Source organism: Phodopus roborovskii, unplaced genomic scaffold, assembly GCF_943737965.1.
Source record: "Phodopus roborovskii unplaced genomic scaffold, PHOROB, whole genome shotgun sequence".
NCBI classification, from domain to species: domain Eukaryota; kingdom Metazoa; phylum Chordata; class Mammalia; order Rodentia; family Cricetidae; genus Phodopus; species Phodopus roborovskii.
The window spans coordinates 3,571,567-3,597,247 of record NW_026126588.1 but is presented as its reverse complement, the minus strand read 5'-3'; the positions used below and the strand labels follow the sequence as shown (position 1 = coordinate 3,597,247).

Here is a 25,681-nt window from a genome sequence, read left to right as displayed (position 1 = left end):
CATAGTACCATGCATGTGAAAATGAAAACTCTCATGCATGTTATGAAAACATGGAAAAGGCTAGAGGGCTAGACTTGCTACTAACAGGCAATGCGAGCCATAAAGGGATGAGCTGGGAGCAGAGAAAAACTGTTGCTTCCTCGAATTGTCTTAAATTTGAAGAAATTAGCAGGCTGTGGAACGTGGTGTCTGAGTTCACCCAGGAGAAAAATGCATCTGAAAGGGGGTGCCTTGCGCTTACTGCCACCAACACCCCTCAATCGGGGTATCTCAGGGTCATCTCGTGGTCCTGGGAGACTCTCCAACTCAGATCCCAGAAGAACTCAAGCAGCTGCTTCTGTGAAATGCTGCCAGAGAGGCCACATTTTCGAATGTCACCATTCCCCTTGGGTACATTCATCTCTACTAAAATGCCACTCTCTGTCACCCTGAGGAATGATTCCTGCATCTCGTGGAGGATGCTTCCTGAGGAGTAAGCCCTGGAGTTGACCTCTGACTTAACGTGCACAAGCAACCATACATTTATACACACACACACACACACACACACACACACACACACACACACGCTGGCCAGCCAGATGGACATGTCAAGAGCCATGACCCCTAGGAGTTCAATTATCAAAGTGACTCTTCTGGCTTCTTGGGTCCCCAGAATACCAGTGCTCCATCCCTAACCTCCAAGAATCAAAGGTGAGAGGAGGGATTCTACTTTGCACAACTTGGGGCTCCCGACTCTGTGAACCTCCACAGGTGCCTCTGAGGGAAGGCTGAACTAGGTAGGGGTGAGCCCATGGCTGACAGGCACCATCTACGCTAACGCTTCCTGCCATGCAACTTCCTCTTACCCAGAAATAAATGACCCCTGCGGCTCTGTGGAAATACCTTGCGAGAGTCATAGGATGCAGGGCCTTGAATGCAGTCAGCTTCATAGGCTGCCTGGGATTCCCCACTGGGAAGCAGTCACAGCCAACTCCAGCAGAACACCACTGGAGTGCTGGGGAATGCATCTCTGGTCTCCCAAGCATTGAAAACTCCTCACACACCTCCCTGGCACTGAGATACGGCTTTAGACTTTAGAGTCAGGGGTGACGGGTGGAGGGGAGGGGCTGACCAATCTCAGCAGCTTGAAGCACTTACTTCATGGACCCGAGTTCAGCTCCCCAACAGGCACGTAACGCTAGGTAGGCATAGCATCCTGTCTGTGCCCCAGCACTTGGGAGGCAGACAGAGGTGTGCCCAGAGCAAGCCGGCCATCTAAACTACGCAAATCAGCAATCCCTGTGTTCAGCTGGGAAACAGATCCCTCTAGTCTTACATTCCAACAGGTCCACCCTTGCCTAAGTTCTATTTAGCTGGAATTCCCTCTTCATCAATCTTTTCACCCAAAGTGTTACCCCCTCAGTGGGCAGGACTTGGCTCCATATAAAACCAAAAGAGGAACAATCAGATTAATTCACACTAACATGACTGGCTGAGAAATGAGGCCTGTGAGAACAGGAAATGGGCCAGCCAAGGAGCCAGTCCTGGCTCCCGAGCCCCACTATGCTTGGGGACGGCTGTGTCCCTCTGAGAGGCGTGGAAGACAGCAAGGTGGCTCTGGATGGCAGAGCCTCCACAAGGAGACACTGGCAGGGCAATTACATCAACACAGGACGCCTTTGTCTTGAGTTCAGGCTGGGTTCCCACAAGCGACTGAAATAAATTAGAACCTTTTCAACGAGGGTGGTTGAAAGCGGCCCTCTTGGAAAAATCTCAGCAGTCGTGCTTTATGGGATTATAACTAGTAGCAAAACACCCCAAACCACACAATCGCCTGCAAAGGGGGAAATCAAATCAAACTCAACATTGTTGCAGACCTGGAAAATGGCTCCCCGGGAAGCCAGGCCTGGGAGCCTGCTCAATGTTCCATGCTCAGTGGCTCAGAGAGACAGGCGTTGCTCTCAGGGGATCACATGTAGTTTGTCTGTACACAACACGCAGCCAGCTCCTCTGGCAGACACCACACACAGGCGGGGGACCTGGCCCAGGGCAGGAGCCCCTGAAAGCCTGGGGTGCTGAATGGTGCAGCCCAAATAGTAATGTACAGGAATGCTCACTCTCTGTTGGCAAGGTTCTCAAATGAGTCGGGAGGGGAGGAGGGAGACGGCCTGCTTACAGGGCAAGCATGTCCCATGCTGCCTAGAGGCAGATATGGACTCCACTCCACTAGGAAGCTGTGGAAGCAAGCATCTATCCCAAGAGAGATCTCTAATCTAGCAGAAGGCGAACATGGAATGGCAGAACTAAGCAGCCAGAGCCTTGGATAGCTCCTTCTCTGCCACCCCCCAGCTCTGTGATCTCCAGAGAAGAAGGCCTCTGTTGTCCTGTCCCTGAAATGGGTATCTCCATGTCCTCACTTTTTCTAAGACAGGGATGGGGACACTTCAGATGAGAAGCAAAGGAGACAGAAAACAGAGCAGGGGTGTGCGGGGGGAGCAAGAAGGCCTGGGAAAGGACAAAGAATTTTCCAGAGTGACGGAGGGTTGAAGAGTTTTTTCTTTTCCTCTGAAGTTTCTGCTCTTTCAGAAGGTGCTGGAAAAGCCCGGAGTGCTTTATCTTCTGCATCAAGCTCTTGCACACATGCATTTGTCAGCATTTATCCTGCTGTGCTAAGAGAATGACAGGGACACGGGCCATAATGGGGGTGCCGCAGCTGCTATGAACAGGACGCACTAAAGTCTACCGAGTCTCACATTGCCTAGCATGGGAGATTATTTTGAAGTTACGGTCCAATGGTTTTAGAAAACACATATGTTTGTGTGTAGCTCAAACTGGTTTGGTAGGTATTTCAGAGAAAACATTCGTGGGATTCGGAGTGGAGTCAAAAGTAATAATATTTGAGTTCAGTTTGGGGTTTGGTGAATTGGAGCCCTGTTTTCCAATTTGGGGTCATGGTTCAGCTCAGTTCAAACTCTTGTTGGGATACACCAGTGCAGTGTGACATCCCCCCCCAGGTCATGTCTGTACACTGTCCTCCCTTCAGAAAGCCCAGCGAGGGGTGCCCCCCAACACTACACACTGACCTCCCTGTGAACACTCAGTGCTGCTGGGTGACCCCCCAAACACCATCTGCACACTGACCTCCCTGGGGACAGCCCACCTGTGTGGTGACACCCCCAGAACACTATCTGAACACTGTCCATCCTGCCTGATCGGCCCTTCTGGGCCTTTCCAGCACCTTCTGGAAGAGCAGAAACTTCAGAGGAAAAGAAAAAACTCTTCAATCCTCAGTCAAACTGAGGGCCACACCCTGGTACATGGGTAAAGCCAAATTTGGTCTCTGAGATGACCCACCCACCAGGCAGAAGAGAGCCAGGAGTCTACACCCTAAGTCCCTGGCTGGGGGCTGCTGTGTCCCCTGCAGGTGGGGGGGGGGGCACTGAAGAAGGATGGAGAGCTTGGCCCAGGCCCGGGTCAGGGTCAGTCTGAACACACAGCAGAGCTAAAAAGGCCTGTGTGCAAGGCCAGCACCCTCCCAGGCCACACACACAGAGGTGTTTGCTCCTCCCATGCCTTGCTGTAACCCTCTGTCCCTAGGAGTGCTCTTAGCTCAGTGTGCATTCGCTTATGCCTGCATGCGTGTCTGTGTGATGGTGTCAGAGCTCCTGAAACTGGAGTTGCAGACAGTAGCGAGCTACCATGTGGGCACTGAGAGTTTAGCCTGGGTCCCCTGGAAGAGCAGTCAGTGCTCTTAACCACTGAGTCATCTCTCCAGCCCCAGCTCAGAACTTCTGATGGAAGTTTCCAGAAAGAACATTGATGTAACATGGGGATAAAGCTCCAGGAAAGCCTGAGCAGGGAAGGAATCACCTCCACACCTGGTCTCCCCGGCTACTTTTACACTTGGGCCTGGCTCATTCTGGCCTGAGCCGGAAGTACAAGAAGCCAGGCCTCTCCCTGGGCCCCAGTTCCCTGTCCCCTATGGTCTCACCACCAATGTCCTCTCCATCTGCCTCAGGGGACTAACATACTTGTGCATGTATGAGTATGTCCCCTCACCCCTGGGCCTTACTCCGTCCTTGTTCTTGTGAGTAGCATCTCTGGCGGGTACTGACCACTCTGTGCTGAGGGGACTGGCCAGGGAAAGTATCACCCAGGTCAGGGTGTCTCCAGCTCACCTCCTTTCTGAGCAATCCTTCCGAAGCTTATGGGTCCCCTATAGAAACAGGTTAGTGTCAACTGTACCGTTGTGCAGTGTGTACGCTCAAACTCAGGAGGTCGGTGCAAGCAAGGTTCCTTCGCAGAGCTGTGCCTATCCAGAGGGCATTTTTCTTTAACCACTACCTGTGAAGGCAACAGTGGCCCTGCCCAGACCACACGGACGCAAAAGAGCTGGCACATTGACCATCCGTCTCGATAAACGTAGCACTGATCCTGATGGAAGGGACTTGCTGAGGCGTCTGTCAGCTTTCCTGAAAGCAGGGAACAACATGCTGGATTGGCATGCTTGACGACAGCCCTGGACATACTCCCCCCCTTGGGCAGCTCACCAAGAAGTGCCCAGGGCTGATTTTACCAAGTCTGAGCCTGGACTCCATGCTGAGTGTCAACCTAAGTACACACCACGTCCTGGATCCCAATGTCAGACCTTCCTTCCCTACCCTGTGTTGGACAACTTGCTGAGCGATTCTCGAACACCCCCCCCCCCCCGTTTCTTCTGTACCGCGTGTCTGGGAATGTCGCGGCCAGTGTAACCTACTGCAGAGGGACTGAAAGTAGTTGATGCCCAGACAGCTTGGCCTGGCAGACAAGGTGCTGGGAGTCCTCACTGCTGCACGCTGTGAGCTTGCAGCCCCGCAGACTTCCCTGGGGACTTCTTGGGGAGGCGAGGAAGGGGGCTCGCTTGTTCTCTTAGTTAGAAGTGCAGCATGGGCAGGTCTCTAATCTGCTGGAAAGGAAATTTTCCCAAGGTTTGTGAAGCTGTGAAGCGTCTGCCTTCTGGGCGCCATGGTCTCCGCGGCTTGGGCGCCTTGTGCTGGGCAGCAGCGACCCCTGCTGGTCGTAGGCGTGGCAGCCCTAAGGAGGCTCCTTGGGGACCACTGTGCAGCCCTGGGACTGTGGATGCTCACACAGCACGTCTCTGCAGTCTTGGAGAGGCAAGGGAGTGTGGTCACTGCTCTAGACTAGTAGTGGGAACCTTCTCCTCCATTTTTTTTTCAGGGATCTCATAGAGTCCCAAGAACAGATTCCACAAAACTTCATGCAAACAGCCATGGCTTTCTCAGAACTGCCGTTTTTCTCTGCTCCAATCCGATAGAGAAGAGGTCACTAACAGGAGCGGGGACCACAGCAGAGGGTCACGGTTGGCCCAGGAGAAAGGGAGCCATGAAGACGGGTGAATGTCTCAGTGGCACTTCCCACCACATAGAGCAGCCATGCGGGTGTCAGCTTCAGGGCTCGGAGGCACAAGCAGGGACTGGAGCGCCCGGGCAGAGTGGGGATTTGCGGATTCTGAAGACGCCATGGAGCTCAGCTGTGGTGGTGTTCACACTGGGGATGGGGGTGACACTGGGTTTTTACTCGTACACGTGTGTGTCCACAGTCTAACAGTCCGATGGAAATCCCCCTCCCCAACCAGTGTTCTGTTTAGGGAGCCAGTCTGTGGGAAGAACCCCATGCAGGTCCGGATGCTTGTTCTCGCCTCCTTCAAGAAATCCTGCCCCAGAGCTGGTGGTGTAGCTGAGTGACAGAGCACTTGCTTAGAACGTAGGAGGTTTGTGTTCTATCCCCAGTGTGAAAAAACTAAAGGCACCGAGGAGAACCTGGAGAGATGGTCCAGTTGTCCCTGCTGGACAAGCATGAGGACCTGGGTCAGCCTCCAGAACCCATGGAAGAGTCAAGCACAAAATGGATACCTGTGAGCCCAGGGCTGGGGAGGTGGAGGAGGCAGGGAGCTTGTTGGCTCCCTGGTCTAACTGAATTGGCACCCAGTTCATTGAGAGACCTTACCTCCAAACAGGAAGGTGGAGAGCAATGGAGGACAATGCCTGGTGTGACCCTGGGTCTTCACATGCATGTAAACACACATGCACACGTGCATACACACACACACACACACACACACACACACACACCCCTCATGCAGACATAGATGACATGGTCAGGGCTTGTGATCACAACAGTCTGATCTCCACCTGGGCAGGGTGACCTGAGATGGAAGTCAGCTAAGGCTGTTCTCGGGTGGTGGTCTCCATCACCTCAACCACCAGAGCCTCGAACAGCAAACATTCTGTAAATCACCTGGGGCAGCAATGCATCGAGCCTAACACCCTGGTATTCATAACTTTGTAAATAGTCTTTTTTTTCATTATTAAAAAGGAAAACAGTTTAAGAAGAGCACTGGCTTCATTTCCTGCCCTCTCCCCATCACAGGGCAGGAGGCGTTTTCCACGGGGTCACAGATTTTGTTTCCATCTGGGGGAGGCAGGGCTCAGGGCTTTCCATGGGCTGAGAAATCTAATCCAGTGTTTTGCAGTCATCATTTAGCAGAAAGTTGTCATCTGGGTGGTTTGTTCAAGCCCCATTCTGCCTCCACCTCCCTCCCTCCCAGTCCCTGAGGACCAACTTGGTGAGTCTCTTCATAGTTATGAACTAGCAGATCTGCTAAAACTTAGGAGGCCTAGGCTCAACCAAAACGTTTTTCAAAGAAACACTTTCCAGTCGAGAAAGGTAATATCCTAGAGGCCTGCCTGCCTTCCTGCAATTAACTAGAACACCACCCAGCATGGCTTTTGTTGGCTGCCACTTCCCATGGAAATACCTCAAATGCTTTTCCTCAACTCTAAAATGGAACCTTTGTCTCTTTCCTGTTCAAGCCACAGAAAGGCAGTGGGACCAGGCAGCTCTTCCCCCACCACCACAGCAGCCAGGACCAGTTGGCTGGCTCCCGGGTGGGCTCCAGGGCCAGGGCCAACCCCCCCCCAGGCCAGAAGGGGTGCTAGCCTGGAGGAGGGTCCTCCAGCTCTGGGAACTTGACCCAGGGCCTGCACCATCCCAAAGCCTAAGCTACCACCTCCTGTCTGATCAGAGGGAGGAACAGAGGTTGCTGGGTAGTTGGGAAAGGTGCTGGGTGCGAACTCCTGACACACGGTAGCTGTGGTGAGTCCCTGCTTCCTGCTGAGGCACAGTACACTTGTTAGCAGAAATCCTGGGGAATCAACATGTTACTTGGGAAATTCAGGTTCCCTCTTGGGGTTCGAGGTCCAAAGGAGGAAGAGGGAGAAGAGGAAGAAAACGGCCAAGCTATTTGAGTCAAGCTGGTATAGAGGTTCAGAGAGACAGTTGCCCAAAGCATTGGGAGAAACAGGCTTAAATCGAGATAAAATGAAGAAAAAGAGTGACTGAGGAGACAGGAGGAACAGGGTTCAGTTCCCAGCACCCACATGTCAGCTTAGAACCTCTGCAACTACACCCGCTCACTGCAGCGGGACCCTGCAAGCACACATACAACATAAATAAGAATAAATAAATAAATCTTCTTCTTAAGTTGCTAGTGGAAAATAACACCTTCGAAGACTTTTTGCTATTCACATTTTTGGTTTTTTTTTTTCCCCACATGCCACACAGCCAGAACAGTGAACCCAGAACTTGAGAGGCTGAGGCAGAAGACTTGTGAATTTGAATTTAAGTAGCTAGTCCCCATCTCAAAAAAAAAAAAAGTAATTAATTAGTCAATCAATCTATTAATAATAAAATTAACTAAATATACTAAAACAATTAAGTGTCATACTGTTGAGTCTTTCAAAATATCTTGGCTAACACCCATCTTCTCTGAGAAATTTTTAAAATTCAAGCAGAGCACACAAAGGCTTACTTCAATAGGGCCAGACACGAAGACGCAACAGGCAAGGCACACCTGAAATCTCCTAAAACTTAGCACAGAATTTGGAAACGGTAAGCTTTGCCTGATGAAGCATATGTTCTTAAAGGATAAAGGAGAATATTTCAATCGTTGGCTACTTGCTAAAGTATGACTTACCATTCTGCTGTACTGTTCACAATGACTAGGAAGCAGGAGATGCCCACCAACCAGAGAACAGACAAAGAAACACACAGGGGATTCTATCCAGCCAGGAGAAGGACTTGAACTGTGACGTCTGCAGGGAAATGGAAGGACCTGAAAATTATTCTTTTCTAGAAAAAATAAAATAAAACTTTTTCATAAGTTTTTCATTTATTTATGTGTTTTATGTATGAGTGCTCTGTCTGCATGTATGACTGCATGCCAGAAAAGGGCAACAGGTCTCATTATAGATGGTGAGAGCTGCCATGTGGGTGATGAAAATAGAACACTTAGGACTTTGGAAGAGCAGCCAGTGCTCTTAACCAATGAGCCATCTCTCTAGCTCCTAGAAATTATCCTCAAGTGTCCCAGACACAGAAAGACAATACATAAGATTTCTCTCATACATATCCTAGACTTTAATTTTCACATATGTATGGGTGTCTGAGCTTCTGTGTGGTTCTGTGTATATCTCTGTCTGGAGATATTCCTGTGTTTATTTCTGTGTGTAGTGTGTGTGTGTGTGTGTGTGTGTGTGTGTGTGTGTATAGTGTAGTATATCTCTGTGTGTGTCTGAGTTTTCACATCCATCTGTGTGTATGCGTGTATAGTATATCTGTGTATGTAGTATATCTGTGTGTATGTGTGTGTGTATTGTAGCATAGTGTATCTATGTGTGTCTGAGTTTTCATGTCCAACTGTGTGTATGTGTGTGTGTGTGTGTGTGTGTGTGTGGTATATCTCTGTGTGTGTGTGTGTGTAGTATATCTCTGTGTGTGTGTGTGTGTGTGTGTGTGTGTGTGTGTGTGGTATAGTGTATCTGTATGTGTCTGAGTTTCCACATCCATCTGTGTGTATGTGTGTAGTGTATCTGTGTGTGTGTATGTGTGTGTGTGTGGTGTAGTGTATCTGTGTATGTCTGTGCAAATATCTTAACAGTAGAAAGGAACACAGAGAGGAGATAAAAGTGTCCTTAGGGAGATCAGGGAAGAATAGAAAAAGTAAGTGATTGGTTGATTTTTGTTATTATTTCAGTTAAATATTAGAATAATTCCAATCTGACCCAGTAAACAAGAAGGCGTGGCCTATGCTTGAGGTTTAATCACCTTGTTAAATATATCATTCTGAATCCTCCTTTCTCAGCAGTATTTTTTTTCAAGACAGGTTTCTCTGTGTAGCTCTGGCTGTCCTGGAACTCCCTCTATAATCCAGGCTGGCCTTGAACTCAGAGACCTGCCTGCCTCTGCCTCCCGAGTGCTGGGATTAAATGTGTGCACCACCACCCCCAACCCCCAGCTCAGCAATGCTTTTTAATTGCTGCAGAGAGGATTCTTTTGACACTCACCCACATCTTATCCATCCTTCCTCTCTGATGGACACCCAGACTCTCCAACACCAAGTGCTCCACCTACTCACAAGCAGAAGAGTTGGCTTTGGGGTGGGGGGATGGAAACAGAGTTGTTGGCCACAAGACACCAGCATCTCCCATTTCATAGAACTCTGATAGATGACCATCAGCCACGTACATGTCCACCATTTCTCTTTTATGCTATTGATGTTTGGTATTGTCTGGTGAATAAAAATAACACCTCGGTGTTGTTTTGGTTTTTTGTTTGTTTGTTTTGTTTTGTTTTTTTGTACTTGGTACTTGATTGATTGCTTGCTTGCCTGCCTGGCTGAATGGCTGGGTGACCAGCTGGTTGGCTGATTGGCTAGCTGGCTTGTTGATTGGTTGGCTAGTTAGTTAGTTGGCTAGCTGGCTAGTTGGTTGGTTAGCTGGTTGGTTTGTTTGCTGGCTGGCTGGCTTGTTGATTGATTGGTCAGTTGGTTGGTTAGCTGGTTGGTTGATTGGTTGGCTGGTTGGTTGGTTTTTGAGACAGAGTTTCATTCTGTAACCTAGACTATATTGGAACTCACTGTGGCCTCTTTAACCAATAGTGATCCTCCTGCCTCAGCCTCCCAAGTGCTGCAATTACCACACCCAGCTTGTTTTAATTTTCATCTCCCCAATAACTGACACAGTTGAGCATCTTTCCCTGTGAGCCTTAACCACTGAGATCTGCACCACTGCAAACTTCCTATTCACCTTTTTACTACAAGGCCATTTGCCTTTCGTCCCTCAGATGCTACCTTTTGCCATCCTGAAAATGAAATCAGTCAGACCACTTTTGTCCTTTGTGGTCAATGGGTCCCTTTTAGGGACACCTCTCTGCCTGAGATCTTAAAAACAGTTTGCTATTTTTCTCTAATGGTTTCAGAGCTTGTTTTCCATGTCAAGCCTTTGAAAACCACTGGAATTTTGTCATTGTGTATGGTAAAAAGACAATACAAGGGGATTTTTAGAAGGCAAAATAAAAGCAATTGAAAATAATTATTTAAAATAGTTGCACTGTTATGAAAATGTGTCTGAGTGTGATAGAGTCTCCCTATGTAGACCAGGCTAGCCTGAAACTCTTGATCCACCTGCCTCTGCCTCCGAAGTGCTGGGATTCCAGGCATGTTCCACAACCCCTGGGCCCAGCTATTTCTTTTCCTTTATAGTTGTCCCTGTGCTGTGATGGTTTGAGACATTTTCAAACCTGGAAGACTCCCACAGAGTCTGGGGCCTGAGTTGCTCCCAGGCCTGCATGCCTTTGAAGACCTCTGAGCTCACTGTCCAAAGGGAGACGCATGTCAAGTGTCAGGAGCCAGCTAGCTAACTAAGAACTCTCTGAATTTACATCATGGTTTCACTGGGGTAGCTGACGGAAAGTGGGGGAGATCAGGCAACAACTCCCTTTTCTAAACTCATTCTCTTCCTGCTGTGGTTGTTTTGGTTTTGTTTTGTTTTTTTTTTTTTTTTTTTTTGTTTTTTTGTTTTTTTTTTTTTTTTTTGAGATTGGGGTCTCACATTATAGTCCAGAATAGCCTCAAACTCATGGCAATCCTCCTGCCTCAGTTTCCCAACCAAGTGCCTCTGTGCCTGGCTCACATAGCTTTCTCTAGATGAGTAGGCCAGGGTCATGAGGGACAGGAAGACAATGGAAAGGCCTGGCAAGAGGGCACAGAGCACAGAAGCTGGAGCAGGCCCTGAGGTGGGAAGCACAGTGGTCCATCATGTGTAGATACTGCTGAGAATAACTCACTGGTGGACATCTGGGCTCCTCCCAAGCTTTTCTAACAGTACTGTGTAGATTTCCCCTTGTTAGCACATCTACACACTGATACCTACTAGCTATGGAGTTACTCAGGGTTCCCTAAGTGTTCCACGCACACCCTGTGTTGTCAGGTTAGGTACAATCTGTTGCCCTGTTTATGTCTGTCATCACAGTACAGAGACAACCCAGAGCCCTTTGCAACTCAGTAATGTGGTTATTTGTATCCCGGCTGTGTATCTGAAGAAATACTAGAGAAATCAAGATCAGTCGGCTTGCCCCTAAAGGTTTCAAATGTGCTGGGGAACAAGGAAGAACACTGAACTCTGCGTGGGCTTCTAGACACATAAATAATCCCACCCCCTCCTCTCTCTTGATGAGCTTTGGGGAAGTGTCTGGGTTCATTTCTGGGGCTGGTTTAAAATGATGTGAGGTGTATTAGCCATCCTCAAAAGGAAAAGAACTGATGGATGGGTATGTATATTAAAATGGAATTTGTTAGGCTGGCTTACAGGTAGTCAGTCCAAAAATGGCTGTCTCCCAGTGAAAATGGGAGGGGGAAGCCAAGAATCTAGGAGCTGTTCATGAGGCTGGATCTGTTGGCTGTCTCACTGGTGTGGGATTCCTAGATGTTCCTGGAGATCTGCTGGTCCCTTCCTTCTACTCTCTCTCTCTCTCTCTCTCCCTCCCTCCCTCCCTCCCTCCCTCTCATTAGTTTCCAGTCACTGGTTGCTCACTTGGCCTCTTGACCTATGCTTGATTTTATTTAAATAATGAAATCTCGGGGGCTCACAGTATGATTAAGCATCCTACAACAGGTGCTATTCGGAGAAAGTTCTAGAAACATTGGAAAATGGGGCCTCACTAGAGGAAGTGGTAACTGGAGTCATGTCCTCGGGAACTGTGCCTTCCCCTTTCCCTCCATTTCTGCCACACACTTCTGTGGCCTCCGTGGCATTCTGTGTCACCACAGGACAAGCCACAGAGCCCAGGACTATGAACTATACTTTAGAAATGGCGAACTGAAATGAATCCCTTCTTGTTTTCAGCTGTTTCAGAAATTCCGCCACCACCATAGGAACATGGCCACCAAATGACTTTCCAGAAAACACAACCCAACAGAAGTTCGTGATGGTGGAGAGACCCCTTTAAGCTGCACATAGCCAGTGGCTACCCTGTTGGGGAGCTCATTTCCCAAAGAGCCAGCAGCTTCTTAGACCTGTCTTTGCAGCTGAATATCTTCACTTCTTTGTGGGGACTCTGGACACAGCTTGTCCCCATTTTCAGTCTCTTTCCACCCAACATCTAGAGTTTTTCAAGGCCAAATGTTATTTCTAATAACACAGCTTTCTCATTCCAGGTATAATTACCAGTCTCCCTAGGGAAAAGGTCTTAAAGGCCAACAAATGACCTATCCAAAGGTTTCAGAAATGACTTTTTAAAGAATGCTTTGGAGTGGACGACCCAGGGAAATTAAATAAGTATCAGGTTGGTTTGTGTAAGTTATCGCATCTGCCCGTGAGCTACAGGGCATGTTTGCAGAAGACTTTTTCCACTGGTTCCAAAGAAGGGACAAATTGTTAATAGGAGTGACGGAAGAAAGGGCAGAGCAGGAGCAGGAAGGCCACCACCAGGAAGAGAATGTTAATCGAAAGTGAGGGGCAACCAGAACCAACACACGATGCTGTTTAACATGTGCTTCAGCTCCTGGGTGAGGACCGGTAGCATTTCCCAAATTTTAATATGCATATCACATATGCCCACTCACATGGACTTAAATGTAAATGCAGGCTCCAGGGCTGAAGGAGTGGCTCCATAGTCAAGAACACCCGACGCTCTTGCAGAGGACCAGAGGGCCCACTCCCACAACAAGCATCTAATAACCACCTGTGAATCCAGGGGATCTCCTGGCTCTCCTGGCCTCCAGGGACAGCTGCAAGCATATGTGCAGATGACAGAGGGCAGGGACATAGGCTGGAGGCCCTAGTCTCAGCTGTGTTGGAACAGAGCCTGGAAGCCCTAAGTCCACAGGCAGAAGTCACTCAGAACACAGGGCGGGCAGTGGCCTCTTCGAGAAATCTCCGATCCACCTCTGCATGCCGAGAGCTTGTCTCTCTTGAGGTCAGCATCTTGAAACTTGTCTCCTCCTTCAAGGTATTCACATTGCTTAACAAAGTCTCCCATTGCAACTATCAAGCTGCAGACCTCCAGGAAGTGGCCAGAACCCACTCAAACGTGTTGTGGAACATTGGAGAAGATGTGTTGCATTTGTTTAATTATGTAAAGATGTGTTGCTCTTTTACCTTGTGTGCCTAAGGCATCCCATTATTCTAATAAAAGGCTGAATGGCCAATAGTAATGGAGGAGTGATAGGCAGAACTTCTAGGCAAGGCGAGTAATTAGCTGCCAGAGGTCAGACAGACAGACATGGAGGAAGCAGGAAAGTAGGACATACAGAATGAAAGAAAGGTAAAGGCCCCAAGGCAAAACAAAGATGAATAAAAACAACTTTAATTAATTTTTTTAGCTTTAAATTGATTTAAAAGAGCTAACGGGACAAGCCTAAGCTAAGACCAAGCATTCATAATTAGTAACAAGTCTCCATGTCTTTATTTAGGAGTTAGTGCCCAACATGGGGCATATATTTCTACATGGGGCCTGAGGAAGCTGGGAGGTGGCAGGAAGAAAAGAAAAACAAAACAATACAGCTTCTGAGTAGCCCTGATGCTCATAGTGAAGAGAGTCATGGCTCTCTTAGCAGCCCACATACTAAGTAGAAACAACGAGCTAAGTAAAAAAGGCCTGTCACAGTGCAGGCACCTAGAGCTAGAGCAGTTGAAAATAACTTCCAGTTTAAGGCAGCTCCCCATACCCCAGACCCAGGGGCATAAAGCTCGGCTCTCACAGACTGAAGCAGGGCGGGCCAGCCACCAGCACAAAGCCTCCTGGCAAGTTTAAGGTTTAACTCACACAGTCAGAGAACACTACAGGTGCATGGTAAAGCAGGTGCAAACTGGAAAAAGAAAGAAGAAGAAGAAGGAAAAAAAAAAAAACCTGAACAGGTTAAAATGTGTAAAGGCACTCAAGAAAGAAAATGGGTATAGACAGTCATAGGAAAAATTAATCATTTAAAAAATAATAGTAAAGTCTTTAAAGAGAAAGTAACATAAATGGAGGGAAAGCTACATAAATGGGAAATACACAGGGAGTCTGGATCCCATAAGGTTCTGTGTTGACTTTGAATTTTTTGCATGCTAAGAGAATGGCATGGAATTGCAAAACGAACTTCAGAATTGAACCAGCCTACATACTTTATGTTAGGGATGTCTTAACTTTAAAATGGAATTCAGAAAACATATTGAGTTGGGGGGAGAGGTTAAGCTTTTGTTTCCACAGGAAAGGTAAGACTATTGATTCCTTCAAGATTAATACAGATCAGGGGTTTGGTCAGGGGAACCCTGAAAAATCTTGGCTGCAGACATAAAGAAATAAAGCAAGAAAAACTAAAAATTACAAGACAGGTGACACATTTACTGGTCCCTCTGCATGGGAACAGTTCTGAGACTGGACAACAAATGTTACAACTAGTATTTTCAGGACTTGACCATTATCTGAATTTTCTGGGGGTCCCTAAAGATGCTGTCAGCCCAGACAACAGGAACGTCTATAGAACACAATGCCCACATTCCAAAGAGGTGAGGTAGGTGATTTTTGGTCATTCAGTGAGTTAAGGATGTTTATCATCATTTAGTGGAGATAAAGAAATATAGGATAAAAAGACAACTATTCATCTCAAATATTTTACACTGGTATGGATTTTTGTATATTGATACAAATTTAAGGTTATTTTGTATATAGTTATGTATTTCTACTCTTGTTTAAGGTATTGTACCATGAAGCTGATTTTAAATGTAATGTAAAAAGTTCTAGTCCTTGAAAGATATTATTACAATCTGTTTAGGATAATTAGTTAGTAGTTAGTCATCTATAACAATCTAACTTGTAGTCTTGTTAGGTATGTTTGCAAGTTTAAACAGATATATTAGACAGGTGATCTTCACATGCATTAGAGACCTACAGAATATGGCATTTAAGATATAATCTACTTCATAAAAGGATGATGGGCATCAAAACCTCCATGTGGGGTTTGCTTTCGATGTGGCAAAGCTAGCCATTTGGGCAAGAAACTGCTCTTGGCTTGACTGATGACAGACAGCATGCTATACAAACTGTACAAGCAAGACACGAAGGGAAAAGATTGCTGAACTTTGTGGAGACAAGGTGGAAAAGCCCTTCAAAATTCCTGCTTCACAGAAAAATCTGTCATATACTCTAGGCCTATAGACCAAGGATGATGCCCCAATGTTGCAGAGGAATCTTGGGTAACTATCTAGGCAGCTGGATGTCTTTGTCATTTCTATAATTTTGTAAGTTGTCTTATCTGCACTTTCTGTTTGCTAGGATAATATTATGTCCTTATCGGGTCTTTGATGGCACTGGAGATAAGATAGTTATAGTTTTCCTTGTTACCAAATTCAGAAAAGAAACTTACATAAAGATACATAAAGTTTAGATGTAAAGGCTGAGAAATGTAAGTTTAAATTGCATATGTAAGAAAATGTTTTGAGGTCTAAAAATATTTTTGGGCTGGTATTACAACTTAGGATAGAAAGTAAGTTAGGTATAGAACTTTGGACTCACTGAGATAGAATAGATAATGGGGTATTTTCTCTGAATTTGCCAAATGCTAATGGGCTGGATACTGTAAAAGTAATTCTTGATCATTGTCCTTATTGTATATTGTCTTACTATGTTAAAGCTAAAGGCTTTTTATTTAAAAAAGGGGGAAATGTTGTGGAATATTTGTTTAACTATGTAAAGACGTGTTGTATTTGTTTAATTACGAAAAGATGTGTTGCTCTTCCACCTCTCCTGCCTACAACACCTGACTGGTCTAATAAAAAGCATAGCAAGGGAAGAGGAATAGGCGGGACTTATGGGCAGGGAAAGTAGGAGTCACCAGGAAGATGCCAGGGACCAGACAGACACAGAGGAAGCAGGAAGAAGGACATACAGAATGAAAGGCCTGAGACCACACTCCTAGCAGGTCTTTGCCAAGCATTACACCACAGAAAAATGTAAGTTAGGAGAATGTGAGAACTACACTGGACAAATGCTAATCACAAAATAACTGAAGACTTCAGAGCAAAGAGTGTCACCAGCTACACAATGGCTGGGGGACAGTTCCTCAAGACATGATAGCCCTTGCTATAAATACAGACTTAGAAGCTCTGAGACATCTGAGAAACCCTGGCAGAACCAAACATGCAAATACAGAACAGTCTCTGGGCAACTTACAGAATAAATGGACAGGAACAGCCAATTGCCAGGAGCTCAAATTCTACCCATTAATATGACCTCATCCTTATTTTGAGAACCCTGAAGCCTATAAAACTGACGATTTCTAAGATACAATATCAAAGTTTTGATGGGGATGGTGAGACAAAAGGATGACCAAGAGTGAAGACACAAACCTGGGCCACAAAGCAAGTTCTGGTCCAACCTGGAGACCCTTTCTCAAAGAAAAATAAAATAAAGTACAGGCTGGGCATTGGTGGCGCACGCCTTTAACCCCAGCACTCGGGAGGCAGAGGCATGCAGATCTCTGTGAGTATGAGGCCAGCCTGGTCTACAGAGTGAGTTCCAGGACAGGCTACAAAATATTACAGAGAAACCCTGTCTCGAAAAAACCAAAAATAAATAAATAAATAAATAAATAAATAAATAAATAAATAAATAAATAAAAACAGGAAGCTAGAAAGAAGGCACAGTGGTTAAAAAGAACTTGCTGCTCTTCCAGAGGACCCAGGTTCAATTCCCAGCACCCACACAGCAGCTCAGAATTTTCTGTAACTCCAGTTCTAGAGGACTGGACACTTCTTCTGGCCACCATATGTACACATGGTACACAGTACATACATGTAGGCAAAATACACATAAAATTTTATTTTTAAAAAGCCAAAGGATTGAAATCATGTAAAATCACATATGGAATATTCCCAAACCATAATGCAATCAGAACTCAGTAACCAAATATTAGAATAGTGTAGTACAGTAGACACAGATTGCAAGCCACAAACATTATTTTAAAATGTTCTACAACCCACAGAAGGGGAGAGGAATTGTAAACTTGTTTATTCAGCCTAGCAAGATCAAAGCATCTATTTTCGTGCTAAGTCTCCAAAATCTAATAATTGACAGTTAATAGTGCATTTCCATTTGAAGCAGTCCTGCTCAAGCACTCCGTAGCTGTATCCGCTGGCTGGACAGCACAATTCTATACACTAAACTAACATGACATAGCCATTTTAATCCTCACCTATTACGAAGTTGTTACTGTATTTTTCCTCAAAAGGAAAAAAAAAAATCTTACCTTATGACTTAACAGGACTTTTGAAATAGTTAAGCCTCCCTGACAAAGTGCCATTCCACCAATGGATTTCTACCCTGTCTTCAAACTCTTTTCAAACCCACTGTTAGAGAGGGCAAAACCCGTGTTTTTAGCCACAGTTCTCAAATCGGTCCACCACATGACCATAAGCATGTGATGGCTACTCTAGGGTCCTGTGGCCTTCGGCTGCCACTCCGGGCACTGCTACCCTCCGCCTGCCTTCCCTACAGATACTAGCGACATGCATGTCTTGGCCCAGGGTGGTTTATACCATTTATATCGCGATATGTTTATATTTTAGAGTTCATATCATGTAGTTATGTTATAGTTGTTATCCAAGAGGCTTTGACTGCTGCTTCTACACAGAGGGAAAAAATTCAAAAACGATTCTATCATCTTCACAAAACTGGACTTGGTAAAATATACATGTTTTACAGATTTTATAAAGTGAACGCTGCATGATCCCCTCCCCCAAACTAGGTCAAAGCTAGGATCACTGAGCTATCCTCGGCCTTATCTGTTAACATGCAATAAAGAAACCCTGAAGAAACAATGTCAAGCTGCGGGAAGGGTACGAATAACAAGCAATCCCAACCCAAGAGGCCAAGCAGACACTGAACACTTGAATCCAAACCCCAAGACCAAATTCTAGGGAATTAAAACCGGTTCAAAACTCCCCACCACCACCAAGCTTCCAAAACAAGGGTAACTGACAAGGGCCTCAGTTACTTCTGCTGCTGTGCCATAATACTCTGATGAAAGCCACTAAAGAAAGGTTTTCTGTTGCTGTGAAAAGACACCATGACCAAGGCAACTCTTATAAAGAAAGTATTTCATCGGGGTGGCTCACTATGGTTTCAGAGGTTCAGTCCATCATCGTTATGGCAGGGAGCACGGCAGCAGGCAGGCAGACACGGTGCATCTTGACTCAGAGGCAACAGGAAGTCGACTGACTGCCACACTAAGTGAAGCTTGAGGAAATGACCTAAAGCCCGCCCCCACAGTGACGCATTTCCTCCAACAAAGCCACGCCTCCTAGTAGCGGCACTCCCTTTGGAGGCCATTTTCTTTCAAACCACCTCAGGTGATTCGGGCTCACAGTCCAGATTTCAGTCCATGGTGATGGGGTAACAGGAGCAAGACCGTCACCGCCAGCCAGGAAGCAGAGACGAATTCTCTTCCGTCTTCTTATACACTCCAGGGTCCCCACAGTGGGACGGTCTGCACATCTCAATTAACCTAATCAAGGTAAATCCCGCAGAGGCCCGCCCACCTCTCAGGGGACTGGAGATTCCATTAAGAGGATAATCACCTCTGGGTACAATGTCATCCTCAGTCCCCCCTTTCGCCCTGCTTGGTCTCCGGAGCCTAACTCGGAAGCACACTACTACTTTGCCAAAGATCTCTCTGTTCCATTGGGCAGCAACAGCTACCGGAGGCTGGGTAATACAAAGAAAAAAACTCCATCTTACAGTTCTGATGGCCTGAAGTCAGGTCAAATGGCTTCCTCCAGGGGACACAGACCTTGCTGGCCATTTCACAGCAAACGATCTGAGGTCCAGAGAGCACATGCAGACGGGGGCAAACCCGTTCTTCTCTTACCTCTGCCTTGGTAAGCATGAATTTGTGCGTGAAGGCAGAGGGTGAAGGCCTGTCAACACTGCTGCTATAGCAACTTCATCTCCAAACCTTAACTTGGGGAGACGCATTCACACACAGCAGCAGGACCATCTGTGGGGCAGAGGAACAAAACAGTCCTAGCAGAGGAGCCTTGGCTTCTGACCCTAGCGCCTTTGTCCGCGTAGTTTTTCTCTGCATTGAAGTAAGGCACAAGCCCTTCAGAGTTCTGCAAGGCTCCCAGTAGGCGTCAAAGGCATCAGCACCTGAGTGGGCTCCTCCATCTGCCCACCCTCTCCAAGGAGCTGAGTTTCAATGTATAGGGGAGGGAAGAGGCTCTTCCAAGCCTATCCTTCCTGGATAGTCTCCCTCTGTCCATCTGCTATTGCGGCAATCTTCAGAACTGGCTTTGCCCTCTTTCGAAGTTAACTCTCTCTGAGTAACCCTTCACACTGACTTGACTGGTACTCAAATTCCCACTGTGGTTTCCATGTCCTGAATGTATCTTAAACCCTGAGTAATGCTGTAATTATCTGAGACGTTTAAAAGAAGATGCATTGTTTCCCAAATCACAAGAAAGTTAAAGCTACTTACAGAGAAGCTGGTGAGAAGGAGCTAATGATCACAGAGAACCAGTCAGCAATTAACAGAAAGCTCCCAGGTTCTCAAGTGGGCTGACAAATAGAGATACCCTGTTTTAGAAACTGTCCTTTGAGTGAGGTGTTCACACCACTCATCGAGATCTTGGGGAACAAACCTGAAGGAGACAGACTCCCATCTCAAACTCTACTGCTTTTATAGAGAAACGGTTGTGAGGCAGTGGTAAATCTGGGTGTACAGACAGAGTCCTAGTCAGCCAGGGGCCTTTTCTCCCAAGGGGGCATGGTGAAGCACTCTGACCTCCTGGAACAGAGGGTTTTTTTGAACCTCCACAGGATTATAGAGGGGTAGAAAACCAGGAGGGAGGGAGCCAGGCAAGGGACAGATTGAAGTCAATCTTCAGAAGAAAGTGTAATACTATGTGAAAGTTAAAAGCAAAGACAAACTATCGTAGACATGAGAAATACTCCAGTATTGAAGCAAAACTCAAAGCAAAAAGATAATCCACAGAGTAGTATCAAATTACACAGAGCACAAACCCTATCTAGAGAAACAAGTAACAATAGATCTTAAAATTGCACAACTAAGTGTATAATCTTCCAAAAATTAAATTAAATTTGGACAACTTAATTGGGAAATCTCATGTTCACCCATCACATGTAAACTGGATAAATTTTCATTTAAAGCATCCATGGGGGCCAGTGAGATGGCTCAGCAGGTAAAGGCATTTGCTGCCAAGCCTGAGGCCCTGAGTTCGATTCCCAGAACCCAAGTGGTGAGAACAAAAAAGAAACTCTGACAAGCCACCCTCTGGTCTTCACACATGTGCTGTGTGGGAGCGCTCACACACACACACACACACACAAACACACACACACACACACACACACAGGAGGGAACACCACTCAAAGATTCTAGCCTCCTGGCATTGTCTGGATTACTGCTACTGCACCTGGCTCCTAGGGTGGCTTCCTGACCTCCACCCAGGCAAGACATTTCACACCATGGCCACAGCACTGAGTCAAACCCACAGCTGACCTGTCACTCCTCTGGCTTCTAATATTTAAAATAAAGCCCAATTTCTTCCCTCATGGGCCCATATGGTCAGGAATGCATTAACGCCATTCAAGCCACACTAGCCTCCTTTTGCTTCCCCAGTACATGGTGGCAGTATGGGGCTGGCAATCCACTATGGCAGGGTGTTCTTTCCCTGGATCTCACAAGGCCCTGGCTTTGCTCTTCAGAGAACCCTGTCTAATCACACTGGTGTCACCCTGGTGTCACCCTTCTAGTTTTCTCACAGACTCTAAACTTGGCCATGCGTCTTTCCCTGCCCATGTTTATATCTCCTCAGGTCAGCATCAAGCGCTCTGCTATAGCTAACATTCATCTCCAACACTCAATTTTAACCATCTGTCATAGGGCGCACTGCTGCTTACACCTGTAACCCCAGCAGGTAGCAGGTGAGGCAGAAGGATCACCTACATTCCAAACCAGTCAGGACTTCGCAGTAAGTTCTAGACCAGCCCAGGATACAGAGTGAGACCTCGTCTCAAAAAAGCAAAAAAGTGTGTGTCATTCTCAAGAGACTGACTCAAAAAAACAGGACCAAGCCTATTTTATCCTTTGTTCTAGTGCCAAGACTATGGCACAGGATTATTTACTCAACAAATCCTGGTGAATGAATGAATGAGCAAACTAATGCTTCCTTTTTCCTTTAGTCCCTAATAGGCAAACATTTCTAAGTCCACCGTACCATTCATTGACCTACACTGTCACATTTAGTTGTTGGCTTTTGGTTTCTTATTGCTGAAGCTTCAGTACCCCACCCTACCCCAAGTGTTGGAGTCAAAACCCTGCTACTCTGCTGCTACTAAGTCTCTATAGGAGTTATTATAAAGTTATGTCTCCCTGCAACTTCCCATCCTCTAAGTTGTTCCAAACTTATGGAAATGACAATATTAAGCTAAATGCAAACCTTTAAATAAAGTTTGAAGGCTTTGTAATCTTTAAAATCTCTTTTTAAAAATTCAAGTAAAATATTACAAGTAGAAAAAAAAAATCTTTCAAGTTATAATCCACAATTATCATGTGGGTAACCAAGCAGAGAAGAAACATTCCTAACGTGATACTTTTGGGGGTGAGGGGGTGAGGGGGTTAGGTTTTAACAAGCCAGTCCATTTTGCCAGTGTAGAGAAACCACTGCAAAGGACTGTCTCCTAAGGACTTACAATGGCCATTCAGCTTACCCAGAGATGTTCATAAGTGTGGCCCACAGTAAGTACAGTTGGAGGCCTGCAGGCACCCTAAGTATCTAATTACTTCAAGCAGGACACACTCTCTTTTTTCACATGTTCTTTTATTCAAGGGTTTACTCACAGGCAGTATTTAAAGTCAGGCTTTTTAAATTAAAGGCCTAAACTACGAAATTTTGCAAATATGACACTGGCAAAGAATGAGCGTCTGGATAATTTAAACCCTCATCATCCTGGGGTTCAAGTCTGTAACACAGAACACACAAGATAGGTGGTATCACTCAAAACAAGCAAGAGAAACCACAGGTGCTGGGTAAATTTGTCAATGAAGAGAAACATCAGTCCCAACATTGCAGATATGAAGCCAGCATCTAGTTCTGTGAAGAGATCAGCTGTGCTTCAGAACTTTGCCTGTAAAGTCTCTTTCTCCATCATCAAATCTGCGTATCTCTGTTGGAGCTCTTTTTCTCGGTCCTGTTGCCGCTGCACATCTTCTTTTAGACACTTAAAGAGAAAAATATCCCAGTTACTTCAAACCTAAGTCCACTTAACATTAGTCTATCTTACAAACATCTGCTTAACTCAACAGTTCTCAGCAAGGATACATTTCCCAGAGAAACAGTCAATATCTCTGCTATAAAACTAATACCGCAGCCAGTCTTTGCTCTGGCCATGTGATTACCATCTTGTAAAATCTGTGCTGCTTGCCCTGTCCCACTAAACAAGCCACTACAGTCTTCTCAATCCTCACAACACAGTGCAAACAGCTCTGACTGCCCTGAAGAGGGGCAGGGGCTAGAGTGCACACTGTAGAGTTTTAAATGAGCAGCTAGGCTCTCAGCATCTTCAATCATAAAACTACAGGAAGCTGCTTTAGTTTCCCTAGAACCACATAAATGGCAAGCTACTAAGTGTCAGGGAAACTAATCACAAGATTTACCTATCTGTCCTTGAAAACAGAACAGAAAGAGAAAAGCCTTCCCCCGCAGCACTCATTTGCTTGCCACCGTCTACACAGAGGCAGGTCTACATTAGAGTCAGAGAGCCAGAGAGCCACTGCTCACCAGGATTCAAAGATAACCTGCTAAGAGGAGGAAAAACGGGAGCCAGAGTAAGTCTCCCTTCTGAGCGATGCGGAAACACATGGTGTTACCTCGAGCCTCCTGGGAATAGCAGAGTCTTCGTGTTTCTTGAGCTCTTCAAAAGTGCGTAGCTCTAAGTGAGCCTGTTCAATCTGGTCCCATAAATCATTCAACTGTTTCATGAGCCCCATAGCACGAGACTGGTAACCGCCAAGCAAAATTTTCATCTTCTTTTCCATTTTTGCAGCTCTCTTGGCTTCTGTTGTCATGTGACCCCGGTTTATCTGGAGAATTGGGGAGGGAGTAGGGATTCATATCAATATTCATAAAAGCAGATTATTAAATAGCAGGATAAGTAATAACAGCAAAATACACAGTCAGGGCTCCTCTTACTTCACTGATATATGTAACACAAAATTGGCCTCAACAAGAAATTACCTTACACTCAAATATTCAGTAACTTCACCCACAATTTAACCCCAAAGCAGGCTTCAGTTCGGAGCATGGGGAAATTGCTGTCTACCTTGTGTAAATGATTGCTGTGACCATTCACCCAGTCACTCTAGACTGCCACTGAGCCACCACCTTCTACATCAAAAAATTCACTTCAGAACCACACATCTGTTCCCCTTTTATACCAAACAATATTCCACTCACGTACAGAAGGCCCACTGGAAAAGTATTTTTATACCCACCCATCTCCAGCTTACTTTATCGGAAGCCAGCGTCAAGTAAGCTACCAGGGCAGGGGAAAGAACTGCATGCACTCCACGAGATGGAGCTAAAATTACCTTAAATAAAGCTCCTTTAAAGCCTTGCTCTTCAACATTTTAAACAAGTTAAGCTTTTATGCTTCTGCAACTGACTTGAACCCATGCACACTGCTGCTGTTCCTTATTTCCCTCTCATGGGTAGTAAATCAACTCGGTTCAACAGCAGGGCATCTGCCAAGAGGACCAACAACTACTGGTGTGGCGGGCAGAGTGAGCAGTGCGTAAAGAACACTGGGACTCCCAGCATGCCACCCGCTGTTCTGATGGAGCAGGCTACCTAGCTGCTCTGCCTCCATTCCCCATCACTAGTAAAATGGCAGCCACTGCTGACAGTTAACTTAAAGTGGATAATGTATATTAAAAACTCTCAGGCACACACAACCTAGCACAGAATAAGCAATCAACAATTAACTATGAGCTCTGATTACAATGAGCGCTTTGTAGATACGAAGAGTCCGACCATTTCACTCCTCTCTAATCACTAAATAAATGAGAGAAAGACTTGAAAATCTTTAAATTCCAACTTCAACAAAAGACAATGTGGACATCCTGAGGATGAAGCAGAGAAAAGCTGTGTTTTCTTTTAGGTGGACAATGTGCCTTCTACAAACCACCATATCAAATGACATACAATGCAGTGTTATCAGAACATGAAGTCTTGGTACTCTCTGACTTGATGAGAAGGTTTTGTAACCATGAAATTCTAACGAGGTGAAGGATTCCTGAGTATGCTGAGCCAGCAGTTTCTTCCCAGCATATACCCAAGTGAGGACATGCCGTGGCAAAAACATACCTACGGTGCTCGCAACACGTCATAACTCCACCACCCACCACTGTCGATGGGTAAACACAATGAGCTAGTACCTACCTATGGAGCGGCACCCAGGTATAAAAAGCAGGGAACTACCAGCACATGCTACAACTTGTAAAACTCTGTTAGTGAAAGCATCCAATCATAAATGCCAACACACTAAATACATGATTTCACTTCCATTAAGTATCAAGAACAGGCAAATCTACAACACGAAAAGCGACTAGTGTTGTCTACAGCTGCACAGGTTAAAAGCAAGTGACTGCCATGGGTACAGGGTTTCTTCAAGAGGTTAGGAAAATGTCCTAAAGGTAACCGTAATGGCATCTACACAGCTCTGTGGATACAGGAGAAATAGAGATCTGTTTACCCTAAAGAAGCTGCCTGAGCTGTGTGATTTACACCTAGAAAAATGGAAAGATTATTTCTTAGTGAGAAACAATCTTCACCATTAGCTCTTTGGGATATAAGCAGAATCCTCCCCTGTCCTTGAAATTAAAAACAGAACTATCTGGATCTAGATTCTAGAAAAGTGGTAAAGAGAAAGATAAAACAACTACCCTTATGGACCCAGAGCAAAAGACCCAGCATCCAAGTCACAGAGCTCACAATCTCCTTTAAGTCCCAACTCTGGGATGCCAATCTCTCTGGCCCCTGTGGGCCATCTGCACTCATGTGTACACACACAGAGAGAGAGAGGGGGGGGAGGGAGAGATGGAGAGAGGGAGAGAGGGAGAGAGGAGAGAGGAGAGAGGAGAGGGAGGGAGAGAGGGAGAGAGGGAGAGAAAGAGGGAGAGGGAGAGAGAAATTTTAAAAATATTTTAAACTTCATAATTTTATCTTACAGTACAGTCAAGGAGAGAGACAATATATTCTCTCTCTCCCTCTCTCTCCCTCTCTCTCTCTCGCCTTTT

At 45.9% G+C, this 25,681-nt stretch overlaps 1 protein-coding gene across 1 annotated transcript in view; it reads right to left on the bottom strand.

Annotated features, from left to right (window-relative positions):
• Window positions 1–22,188: 22,188 nt before the first annotated feature.
• The window catches only part of Cdc5l (cell division cycle 5 like), a 37,102-nt gene continuing 33,609 nt past the window's right edge, over window positions 22,189–25,681 (bottom strand). Inside the window, exons 15-16 of the mRNA XM_051204233.1 lie at window positions 23,255–23,467; window positions 22,189–22,605 (exon numbers count right to left, since the gene is read on the bottom strand). Coding sequence (XP_051060190.1) covers window positions 22,501–22,605; window positions 23,255–23,467 — 318 coding nt within the window. The 3' untranslated portion in view covers window positions 22,189–22,500. The remainder of the gene's footprint in view (window positions 22,606–23,254; window positions 23,468–25,681) is intronic.